The following is a 12904-nucleotide window of genomic DNA, read 5'->3' as shown; positions in this document are numbered from 1 at the left end:
GGGGGTGGTTCAGTTGCCCGGCCGTAGGGGCCGGGCGGAACCACGAAGGGCTATGGCCTCGCCGGCTCCGGTAAGAGGGGTCTCTTGAGGGGACGCCCAGCTGCAGGGCGGGCATTTGGTATCTGGTTTGGCGGGTAGGCGGCGGACAGGTGGGGCGCCGCCTGGGGTCCCCGTAGACTTGGGTTGTGGGATCCGACTCAGCATGGAGCTGGTGATCGCCGCTTGTGGCGCTCGTTCGTAGCCAAACCTGAACGAAGCCGAGCGTGGACTTGGGGGGGGAGGTGGGCGCTCCCGGGCACGCGGGGGGCGGGGGGGTGGGGGGGCGGAGAAGGAAAAGGACGGAAGGAGGAGTGGGGCCGGCGACGTGTGTTACAGTTCAGCCAGCTTTCGTTGTTCAATTCAGAGCAAATATTTCGAAAGATTTAAGATTCTGCAGGGTCGAAGCGATGCTTGGCAGCGGCTTAAATGCCAACATTCAGCCGCTAACGTGTCCGAGTTTGTATTGAGTGTACGAAGGAAGGATGGTGTTGATACGTTGGAAGGGGTAGAAGAGGACATAACAACTGGAGTACATATTATTTCATTAGCGTTTTGTTGAAACCGAGGTTTAGAGGGAGTGGCCATTGTTTGCATGATGTTATCCCATATAAACTTCATGTTGAGCATTTATGCTCAGTCCTAAACGAATTCATGAGATCGTTGATTTTAAAATACTGTTAATCTCAACAAAACACTAGTTCCTGTCAATTATATTAATCAATCCAAGACTAGTATAATACTTGGATTAAGTATAGAAAATATAATGCAGTACATTTATAGAGGAAATGATAGATAAATGGGAGCTATACCACATTTTCCATTTGGTGGGGGGGGACACATTGAGGTAAACACTACTGTGTAGCATTAAAAAGTTGCATTCTATGAATATTAAAAGTCCAAACATAAACAAGTGAAACTTCAGCCTTTTGGAAGAAAATGTAGAGTAACCTCAGTGTAGAAAAAGATTTCATAAAACACAGAAATCAAAATAACCTAAGAAAAGGTTGATATATTTACATAAAAATTTAAAAATTATGTCTAGTATAAAACAGCATAAATAAAGTTAAAAGATTTAGACACACTCGGAAAAAGCATTTGCAACCTAATGTGGTTAACACTCAACATACAAATTATATAAAGAAAACCTAGAAATGAAAAGACAGGTGACCTGGTAAAAATACAGACAAAGAATATGAACAGGCAATTCACAGAGCTGAAAACAGTGAGTGGGCAATGGTTAAAAATTGTGACATTCAGACAATGGAACCCTGTAGAAAATTACAATAAATCTGTTCTCTATCAAAATGGGCAGATCTCAAAGTATTGAATGGAGAATCCAAGTTGCAGTATGATTAAGTATTTTTCTATAAAAGACAAAGCAGTAGTGTGTATTATTTATAGATATGTATGCATATTAAACATGAAAAACATGGACTGAAGAGTTACCACATTCATCATACTCTTCCATCCTCTGAAGGGAAGAAGCTAGGACTGAGCATGAGAACAAGATTGAAGAGGGGACCAAGGGGACTTGAACTTCATGTGTCACATTCTGATTTATTAAAAGGAAATTTGATGAAAAAATGTTAAATTTATTAACTCAATGATAAATACAAGCATGTTTGTTATAATGTTCTGTTATTTTTCTGGATTTTTAAACCTCTGAAAATTGAAGTCATAAACAATGAAGGCTTTTTGAACATTTTGAAAAACATTTATTTAAAAGTAAGGAATTGACAGGAACTAGTATAAAGGACACATGGGCAACAACTAAGGGGGGTGGAAATGGGAGGGAGGTGGGGAGCACTGGGGGCGGGTGGGCTGGGATGGGAGTAAAAGACAGAAAACTGAACTTGAACAATTAAATTTAAAAATTTTTAAAAATAAAATAAAAGTAAGGAATAGGCCCTGGCTGGTGTGGCTCAGTGGACTGAATGCCAGATTACAAAGCAAAGGGTTGCCAGCTCAATTCCCAGTCAGGTCACGTGTCTGGGTTGCAGGCCAGGTCCCCAGCTGGGGGTGTGTGAAAGGCAACCACACACTGATGTTTCCCTCTCTTTCTCCCTCTCTTCCCCTCTCTCTAAAAATAAATGAATAAAGTCTTTTTAAAAAGTTGTGAAAAATAAAAGCAAGGAATTGTCCTGGCTGTTGTGGATTAGCCTGCAGACCAAAAGGATGCCGTTTCGCCCTGGCTGGTTTAGCTCAGTGGATTGAGCGTGGGCTTGTGAACCAAATAACTGCGGTTCGATTCCCAGTCAGGGCACATGCCTAGGTTGCAGGCCAGTTCCCAGCAGGGGACCCACGAGAAGCAACCATACATTGATATTTCTCTCTCCCTCTCTTCTTCCCTTCCCCTCTAAAAATAAATAAATAAAATCTTAAAAAAAAAAAAAAAAAGAAGGAAAGGCTGCCGTTTTTATTCCCAGTCAGAGCATATGTCTGGGTTGCGAGCCAGGTCCCCAGTTTGGGGTTTGAGAGAGTCGATTGATTGATGTTTCTCTCACACATCATGTTTTCCGTCCTCTGTTTCCCCCTCCCTTCCCCTCTCTCTAAAAATAAATTAATAAATAAAAATTTTTTTCTTAAAGATTTTATTTATCTATCTTTAGAGGGGAAGGGAAGGAGAGAAGGAGAGAAATATCAATGTATGGTTGCCTCTCATGTGTCCCCTGCTGGGAACTGGCCCGCAACTCACGCATGTGCCCCTGGGAATTGAACCTCCATCCTTTGGTTCACAGGCCTGTGCTCAATCTACTGAGCTACACCAGCCAAGGCTAAAAAAATTTTTTTTTAATTAAGGAATTTACAGAGAAGAGAAGGATAAGTATATTTAACAGATAAAAACACGCATTTGATTCTGCTACAGTACATCATGCAATTCTAAAAATCACAATGCCAGGCAAAACCATGCAATAAGAACCATAGCTTATGGGAGAAATGGTGTAGGGCACACAATGCTCAAAACATTTGTCAGTGCAGGCCCTGCCCGTGTGCCTCATTCGCTGGAGCGTCCCGGGTTCCGTTGCCAGTCAGGCGCATGCAGCAATCTACCAGTGGATGCACGAATGGGTGCAGCAACAAACTAGTGTTTTTCTGCCTCTAAAATCAATAATATAAAAAAAGTTTGTCAGCTACATGTTAAAAAGAAAAGATAGGAGCCTTGGCCAGGTAGTGTAGCTCCATTATGGGTTCAATCCCCAGGCAGGGCACATACAAGAACCAATGAATGCATCAATAAGTGGAATAATAAATTAATATTTCTCTCCTCCCCCCTTTTCTTTTCTAAAATAAATTTAAATTTTTTTCTAAAGACCAAAAACACAGGATAGGAACTTAATAAAAACAGCAGTTTTATACATGTTAAGTGATTAGGAAATAACGTCCTTAGACCTACCTGAAATTTGCTTTGGAAGTGGGTGTAAGAATGAGGGGGGCTTGTGAGTTATGGTGAAGTCGTGGAAGGAAGAGTGTCTGAAATCAGCCAGTTACCAGGTGAGGGAAGGTGGGGCTCGTCATACAGGGGCACACAGGTACTTAAAGGTATTTATGTGTGCATTTTGGATATTCCTACTGAGTTCTCACAGTAGCAACTAAAACTCTAAAATTGCTAGGAATGAACCTATCAAGAATTCTATAATGTCTATATGAAGAAAACTGTACATTTTATTAAAGCACTTGAAATACATAGATAAGTCAAAGAGCAGATTTCTGGGAGGGAAGATACCATGTTTTAGAGATCCACTTCTCTCAAAAGTAATTCATATACTCAGTGATTCCTATCAAGGTCCCAATAGAATTTGTATAAGTCTGGCAAACTATGTAACTGTTTATGTAGAAGAGAAAATGGACAAAAGAAGTCAAGACAATTCCCTGTAAAAATGATGGAGGTGGTGGTAGATGGCCATGCCCCTTTAAATAGCAAAATATTCGCTAAAACTAAGAAACAGTGCAGTATTGGAGCAAGAATAGGCAGATTTGCCAATGGAACAAAAATGTACCCAAATATAAATGGAAAACTAGTTTATAAAAAATGGTCCAAAATCAATGGTAAACGAACAGACTATTCAATATATTTTATGTCTGTCGAGTATCATTTTGGAAGAAGAATTATGTCTCTTTTTGTTATGAGAAATAAGTTTCATGTGGGAAAAGTTCTCATTCTGATAAAGCTATAAAAACATGTAGAATTCAGGATGTCATTTATAATTCTAGAATAGACCAAGGCTTCCAGATCCAGACACTAAATCTTCAAGCTGCAAAAGAGGTCCTAACAAGTGTGACAATATGAGAAAAAAGCAGTGTACTTTGAGAAAAGATGGAAAAAATTATTTTACTGGAGAATAATTTTGGTAAAAATTAATTTACCAAAAATTTAATACTGTTGGGATTGACAAACAGATGTGCTACATTATTTGTGTACAAAGTAAGTTTACAAAAATTACTGCTGTTTCAATCCTAGTAGTGATCTGAGGTGACAGATGTGGTTCCCTCTGCAGTTGTTGGAAAAATCACAGAATACGGTGAATACGGTGAATCACAGAATAAGGTGAATAAAACAGATTCAGTACATTTATGAAGAAAATTCTTCAGTTGACTAGAGCATTATCAAGCAAGGCCAAATAAAGGGAGAAGCAGAACATGTTCCTAGAGGAAATCAATCTTTCCTAAATGCATATATAATTTAATGCAATTCAAACAGTACCGCTATGCTTTTTTAAAAAATTATTTTGGAGTTAATAAGGAAGAATAAGTATTCCAGGAGTTGACGATAGTAGCTTGGCAAAGAAAGCGGGAGCGAGGAGGACTCGCCCCCCAGGATTACGGCATCGCGTACGCGCAATGGTTTAGCAGAATCTGTAGATTCACGTACATGGACATCGAATGCAGTTGACCCTTGAACAGCACAGGTTTGAACCGCATGGTCCACTTCTCTTTTTTTCTTCAGTAAACATACAATTGACTTTCTGCATCCCTGGGTGCAGAATTCAATTAACTGCAGTGAAAAGCAGTATTTTCGATCTTCAGTTGGGCATCTGCAGGTGGAGGAGTCGGCTTATGCCTTGTTCTGCACCATTTTATATAAGGGACTTGAGCATGTGCGGATTTCGGTGTCCTTGAAGGGGTCTTGGGACCAACCCCCCCCTCCCCCGCATCGATACTGAGGGATGATTGAAGTTTCGGGGAAGTCAAAAGTTATGTACAGTTTTTCCACTGCTTGGGGGCTGGGTGTTTTGAGGGCGAACTGTACATGCAGAGGCTGAAGGCTGGTATTTCAGTCTGTGGAGAAAGAGCGGTGGATTTAATAGTGCCGCGTGATAGGCTCTCTGCGGGATGTAAATAAAGGTGCCAGTCGCATCTATAAAACTAAACTGCAAATCTAAGTGTTAAAAAATTAGAACATTTGTATAAACTTTTGATGTGGGAAAGGAAAGAAAAAGCTGGAAATACTGTGGAATAGGTTAGATTTTGAACTAAATGAAAGGGTCAGAATAGCAGAAGATGAGGTCAAGTTACAATTGATAACGCTGGGAGAATACATTTGCTACTCAGAGTTATCAACCCTAATACAAGATTATGAGAGGAAAGGATATGAACGGGTATGCACAAGGATATATAGACCCCCCCAAAAAGTATGAAAAGGATGCTAAGCCACAGGTTAATGCATAATAAAACAATGAAATACAAATTTTTTACCCATCACATTGGCAAAAAAATAGGAAGTCTTTAGGACATCCTGTGCTGGCAGGGGTACAATGACGTGTTTCATCTTACTAGCAAAGGTTAACGTGCTGGGTCCTTTTCGGAACCTGGAAGGGGCTGTGGTCAACACCAGCACCACACACCTGGGGCAGAGGGGGAGCCGCTCCCCAGGGAAAAGCTGCCACACGGGCGAAAAACGGCGTCCACTCCCAGAGTCTTCTAAATGATGAGGACCTGGAGTCACTTTGACGCAGTCGTGACTGTGTGGGTTGTGCATTTCATTTCAGCTACCTCTGACCTTTGAGGATGTTGCCATTTACTTCTCGGAGCAGGAATGGCGGAGTCTAGAGGCCTGGCAGGAGGAGCTTTACAAGCATGTGATGAGAGCCAATTATGAGATCCTGGCCTCCCTAGGTAAGCAGTGTTCAACGTGGTGGGCAGGTCTGCACCTGGGTCCTGGTAAAGGGCTCGGTCACTGGCTGTTCCTACCTGTCAGGTAGTCAGAATTGTCAGAAATTAACTCCGTAAGGCACTTTCACCCCATATTCTTCTGTTTATACTTCCGTCAGCGCTGCTACTCCCTACACAAGGGTAGACATTGTTACGTGACAATACTGGAGACAGCATGGAATGTGAGGTGGCCGGGGGTGACCGGGGAAGTACGTTCCAGGGCGCTCGGGCACTGCACACTGTCAGGTTCCAGGACTGTCCACGTGGGCGGGTGCCTAGTAGCTCATACCCAGGAGGTGCCTGCATCCTTCAGCCTCGGGTGTCTTCTGAGTCTGTCAGCTTTTGTGGCGGTGTCCACGTTGCTCCGAAGAGCTCACATTCCTTTCCCCACAGGCCGATTTGGCACCGCGGTCCCCTTGGCTGTCTCTGTGCTGTTGTGGGGGTGGGTGTTCTTTTTAGTCTTGCTGCTGAAAGGGTCTTTTGCATTTCTTTTTATTATCAATTTTTTAAAAAAACAGGCCTTTCAGAAAAGCATCAAATGATACCACTCTCTTGCTTCATGCTTACCCCCTCACTCAGTTCTTTCCCCAAAGGCAACCACATTTAACCATTTCTATTCTAGTTCTCACTGAGGTTGTCTCCAGTCTGCGTTAACTGTCATGCTTACACTTCTCTTTCTTGATTTTTCACGTTTATGCTGCATTAATGAACTCATTGAAAAATGGGGCATCATCTCACTTATGCTGCTATTCTTCTGTCTGCTTTTTCCCTTTCTCCCCAGATTCCGATCATTTTTTTCATGGCTTTATAACTTGAATAATGAACTTCTAGATTATGGGCCTTCAACTTTACATCACGTCAGTTGGCTCCTTCAGTGTGTGAAGATAAGGAAGTTAGTTCTCCTATACCTCCTTCCCCCACACCTGCCAGTTTCTGGCAGCCATACCATTTCCTCTACATTGCAAGGTTTCTGACACTTATATTTTGTTTCGTTACCGTAATTGTTCCAGGTTCTACCTGGGCGGTGTTTCTTAAACACATACTCTAAGACATTACATTACTGTATTTTCATTATTACTGAAGAACCAATGATTGAGTTGACAGAGCAATAAATATAATCTCATGTCATTAACCATGCGCCACTCAAGAAGAATAGGCCAAGCACCAAGATCAAGTGCATGTGCAGTGGTGCGCCCTTGTGGTTGCGTCTGCACTTCCTCAGTGGCTCACTGTGCTGAGCATCTTCTTTCACCTTCCTTGGAGAAATATCTATTCACATACTTCGCCCACTTTTACATCGGGCTCTTTGTCTTTTTGGTGTCGGATTAGATGTGTTCTCTACTTGTTTTGCATACTGGGCCCTTATCAGATACATGATTTGCGGCTATTTTCTCCATTCTGTGGGTTTCCTGGTGTCCTTTGAAGCACAGAAACTTTCAATTTTCATGAAGTCTAGTTTATTTGTTCTTTTATTGCTTGAGCTTTTGATGCTATATCAAAGAAACCGATGCCTGATCCTGAGTCACAGTCACTCCCCTGTTTTCTTCTAGGAGTTTTCTAGTTTCAGCACTTACATCTAGGTCTTTGACCTGTTTCGAGTTAGTCGTTTTATATGGCGTAAGGTGGGAACACCCTTTTGCATATCGTTATCCGATTGGGCCAACCCCATTTGTTCAAAAGACTTTTTTTCCCTTATTGAATTCTCCTGGCAGCCCTTTGGAAAATCAGTCGGCCATAAATGTCAGTTCATTTCTGGGTTCCAAATTCTCTGTTTTCTCAATCTCTGTGTCTGTCCTTGTGTCACGACCACACTGTTTTGATTCCTGTTGCTTTTAGGGTCAGTTTGTCAATTTCTGCCCTCCCGCTGCCCACCCCTGATTCCCACCCAAAAAAAGTAGATTGGAGTTGGGGAATATTGTCTTAACAATACCAGCCCTTCCAATTTATGACCATGGGGGATCTTTCTGTTTATTTAGGACTTAAAATTTTTTTCAACAATATTTTACAGTTTTTATTGTATAGATCTTGCATTTTTTAAAAGATTTTATTTATCTTTAGAGGGGAAGGGAAGGAGAGAAGGAGAGAAATATCAATGTATGGTTGCCTCTCGTGCATCCCCTGCTGGGAACTGGCCTGCAACCCAGGCATGTGCCCTGACTGGGAATCGAACTGTGATCGTGTGGTTCGTAGGCCCGCGCTCAATCCACTGAGCTACACCAGCCAGGGCAGATCTTGCATTTTTTATTAAATTTATTTCCAAGTATTTTATTCTTTCTGATGTTATATAAATGAATATTGTTTTGTTTATTTTTGGAAAAAAATAGTTATATTTATTTAAAACTATTTTTAAAAGATTTTATTTATTTTTAGACAGAATGGAAGGAAGGGAGCAGGAAAGAGAGAGAGAACAGCAATGTGTGATTGCATCTCACAAGCCTGACCTGCAACCCAGGCATGTGCCCTTACTGAGAATTGAACTGGCAACTCTTTGGTTCGCAGGCCAGTGCTCAATCCACTGAGCCACACCAGCCAGGGCTATAATCTGTTTTTTGACATCTCATACATTGTCCTGAGTTAATTTTAAGAAATTGAAAAACAACTCAGTATGCTTTAAATGTCACACTCGAGGAAACCAAGTTCCCATTTGGCTTCTCTGTGCAGATGGGGGACTTCCCAAACCAGAACTGATTTCCCGGATTGAACAGGGGACAGAGCTCTTCAGGAAGTTAGGAGAACCACAGGAATCAGGAACCATAACTTGCAATCCTGCTGATCTGCATTTTGGCGCGGTTCTTGGGAGACAGCAGTTCTGGGGTAAGTATGAAGAAATCAGCCCTGTCCTTAATTAAGATGTCACATTCAGGTTTCTCAGTTCTAACTCTCCGAGCTTGTCTCCTTCTTCCACTGGGCTGAGGCTTGCTCTCTGCTGTGTTCTAGAGGAAGGCAGTTATGCTTGGTGGTTAGAGGCGTGGGTTCCTGAAGGAGAGAATGTGATGAGAGGAACAGAGATGAAGCCTTGCTGCCTGGCTTAGGGACAGCTCGTGGGTCACACAGAGCCTCAGGTCAGTCAGGGCCAGCCAGGAGCACCGCTGCTGTCCCTCCTAGACTCCAGGGTTCCTGCAGTTCACAGCGGGGTGAGCTGACGGTCCTGGGGCATGACCGTGGGGAATGATCACAGAGCAGACACAGCACATCAGGCCTGTGCTCAGCACCCTGCACACGTGAACCCCTGTAATTCGCCCGCAGTCTCTGCCCCGTTTCTGCAGATGGACCTGAAGCCCAGAGTAATTAGCTTGACAGGCGCTGCCATGGACACGTGGCTTCGAACACAGGCAGTTGGCTCCAGAGCTCCGGCCCTACGCCTGTGACCGGTCTCCCCCTCCTTTCGGTATTATTCTAAGGAAGTCTGTTCGTCTGAGTTTCAGCAGACCTGCACCAAATTGCTGGTCATGGGAGAGTGCAGCTCGGTGGAAACAGGTTCGCAGGCCACCACAGGTCACTGGTACGGGTACCATTATTAGTGACATAGGCATTTAGTCATGCCGTAGACAGGAATTCCGACGAGATTTTTGGTTTCAGTTTCAGGAAGCCAGCAAGCTGGGAGTTCCGGAGAACCTGAACGGCACTTGCAGGTGCAGTCTCTTGAGAGCCCCCGTTCCTCTGAACCCTTATTGGGAAAAAGTGAAGACGTTTCCTTCAGGCCTGACCAAGGTGTCGCCCTTGTGAAGCCAGACAGACACGATCCACTGGCTCTGCTCCCAGCAGTCCACTGCTCCAGGGAGCCCCCGCGAAGAGAAGGAATCCCGAACCCCAGAGCTTGGGGTCCCCCAGACTCCCAGGAAGCGCCCTCCAGGGAGGGTGCTCCCCCCTGGCCTGTCTGCAGGGAAAGCTTTTGGAAGAAGAACCCCTTAGAGAAGCACCGTAGGACCCACTCGAGGGACCAGCCACGTGGGGCCTGGGAGAAGCCAGGCAAACCAGCTGTTCTGCAGCATCCGTGGAGCACCCCTCGGGGACAGAGGTGTTCCCGATGTCACGAATGTGGAAGGAGCTTCTGCCTGAAGCAGGATTTGCTGAGACATCTGCCCGCACACACAGGGAGGAGCCCGCTGTCGAATCCTGACTGTAACTTGTGCTTCCAACACAGGCGGGCCTTTCTCAGCCCCCACCTCCCGCACCCGGGGCAGAGGCCTGCCCAGTGCCCCCGGTATGACAAGAGCTTCCTCCCGAACAACAGCACGCAGGCCCCCCAGGGCCAGGACAGCAGGGCGGGGCCAGGCTCCCACAGAGAGGGTGCTGGGGCCTTCCAGTCCAGCAGTGGTCACTCAGGAGAGAGGCCAGGCCCCTGTCTAGCTCGTGAGGAGCACTGCCACCTGACGGGCATGGAGGTTGTCCTTCAGCACTGCCCCACTAGGGAGAGGCCATTCTCTTGCACAGAATGTGACAAGTGCTTCTCTACCAGGGCCACGCTCGCCAGCCATATCCGGGTGCACACAGGAGGAAAGCCCTTCCCGTGCCTGGAGTGTGACCAGAGCTTCCACCTGAGTGGCCTGCTGAAGGCCCACCAGCGTGTGCACAGTGGGGAGAGACCCTTCTCCTGCAGGAAGTGTGGCAAGGGCTTCAGCAAGCAGTGTAAACTTGCCGAGCACACCCGGGTGCACAGCGGGGAGAAGCCGTTCTGGTGTGGTGAGTGTGGCCGGGATTTCCGCCAGAGAGGACAGCTGCTGAGGCACCAGCGGCTGCACAGTGATGAGAAGCCCTTCCAGTGCCCGGAGTGCAAGCGGAGCTTCCGTCTGAAGAGCATGCTGAGAGCCCACCTGCTGCGACACAGCGGGGAGAGGCCGTTCTCCTGCAGAGAGTGTGGCCGCGGCTTCACCCACCAGTGCAAACTCCGGGAGCACCTGCGCGTCCACAGTGGGGAGAGGCCCTTCCAGTGCCCCGAGTGCGACAAGAGCTTCCGCCTGAAGGGCATCCTGAAGGCCCACCAACGCACCCACAGCACGGAGAGGCCCTTCTCCTGTGCGGAGTGTGGCAAGGGCTTCACCAGGCAGTCCAAGCTCACCGAGCACCTGCGCGTGCACAGTGGGGAGAGGCCCTTCCAGTGCTCCGACTGTGACAGGAGTTTCCGCCTCAAGGGGCAGCTGCTGAGTCACCAGCGCCTGCACACAGGAGAGAGGCCCTTCCAGTGCCCCGAGTGCGACAAGAGCTACCGCGTGAAGGCCGACATGAAGGCCCACCAGCTGCTGCACAGCGGGCAGCTGCCGTTCTCCTGTGAGTGTGGCAAAGGCTTTGTGAAGCAGTCAAAACTCCTTGAGCACATCCGGACACACACGGGGGAGAAGCCCTTTCAGTGTCCCAAGTGCGACAAGAGTTTCCGCTTGAAGGCACAGCTGCTCAGCCACCAAGGCCTGCACACAGGGGAGAGACCTTTCCACTGCCCCGAGTGTGACAAAAACTTCCGGGAAAAGGGACACATGCTTAGGCACCAGCGCATACACAGGCCCGAGAGGCCCTTTGCCTGTGGCGACTGCGGGAAGGGCTTCATCTATAAGTCGAAGCTGGCTGAGCACGCCCGAGTGCACACGAAATCCTGCCGGGCCCCAAGTGGGCCCGACATTCAGAAGCGGCTCAGCCAGCTGTTCGCGATGATCGAGGCCGACTGGAGCTGAGACACTGTGGGTCCAAAGCCATCAGTGGGCGGAGAGAGCCTGGGGTCGCCGGAGCCCAGCCACTGCTGCACAGGTTTTAAGGCACCGGGCCCTTTTCTGAGCCAGAGCGGAACACAAGTTAGGCACATGAGAAACCACAAAGGGTTTTCTTTTTTAAATCATCACAGTTATATTTGCTACCCGTGGATAAAAAGGCCTATTTGTTCTTCCTCCATCTTAGGTGGTAACTTCCCCCCAAATGCTTAGCTAACTCCGAAATCTGGAGCTCGAATCTAAACCAGAAATCCCTCCAGCGCTGGCTGCTACCTGTCAGCTCCCCTTCTCTTTTTTCACAGTTCGATCCTAAAGGGGGGGGGGGTTAAGTCCAGTGAATTTGGTTGCAGGCCTGATAGGACATTAGATTTGGGGTAGACTGATTTATTTAGAATCGGATGATAATAGAAGGAGTTCTCCGAAGCACAGTTTATGTGAGTGCTGGAGTTTCCACAGCAGATTCCACAGTGACCCTGACTGGTTCCCCCAAGGAAAAGCTGCTAATTTCAGCAAAATGTTGGCTAATCTGAGTTGAAGACACATAAAACTGAAGGTGCCAAGATGTGTGGGACTAGAATTCAGAGAAGAGTTTGGGAGAGGAGGTGTTGATTCAGGAGTTCTGGAGCAGAGACGCTCCTTGAAGTGGAGTGAGTGGACAAGGTCCCATCCGTGTACAGAGCGGCTGAGCAGGCAGCAAAGCCAAGTTCAGATGGAACAGCCAGCAGCAACAGCCTCTTGTGGGCCATTTTCAAGCAAATGTTGTAAGTAAACACGATACAAGTAGAAATCCAGCAAAATGCTGCATTCGGTAGGTGAGGGTTCTGTGAGCACAGAATGTTTATGCTATAGGGAGAGGGCTCTATTTCACACAGAATTCCTGCCTTTGAGAGAGCTCACGTTTCATGTCACAGAATGGCTGACCTGAAATTCTGAGGGATGGCAAAAAATGAAACTCAGTAAAGTGTAATAGACATTACTATGAAATACTATCACAGATGACTTTCTGTGGAACACTA

General features: G+C 46.2%; 1 protein-coding gene across 2 annotated transcripts; it reads left to right on the top strand.

Annotated features, from left to right (window-relative positions):
- ZNF786 (zinc finger protein 786) lies at positions 1 to 12648 on the top strand. 2 transcript variants are annotated; one of them, XM_037035530.1, is made up of 5 exons: positions 1 to 70; positions 6027 to 6153; positions 8851 to 9003; positions 9769 to 11243; positions 11493 to 12648. In XM_037035530.1, the coding sequence occupies exons 1-5, from the start codon at positions 53 to 55 to the stop codon at positions 11853 to 11855; spliced, it is 2136 nt and encodes a 711-aa protein (XP_036891425.1). In that variant the 5' UTR covers positions 1 to 52; the 3' UTR covers positions 11856 to 12648. The 2 variants fall into 2 exon arrangements, with proteins under 2 accessions (XP_036891425.1, XP_036891424.1); XM_037035529.1 differs by having other exon boundaries at positions 9769 to 12648.
- Positions 12649 to 12904: the final 256 nt, after the last annotated feature.

This window comes from Sturnira hondurensis, unplaced genomic scaffold (assembly GCF_014824575.4).
Source record: "Sturnira hondurensis isolate 20B ecotype Veracruz unplaced genomic scaffold, ASM1482457v3 Scaffold0022464, whole genome shotgun sequence".
NCBI classification, from domain to species: domain Eukaryota; kingdom Metazoa; phylum Chordata; class Mammalia; order Chiroptera; family Phyllostomidae; genus Sturnira; species Sturnira hondurensis.
This window is presented reverse-complemented; position numbering and strand designations above follow the sequence as displayed.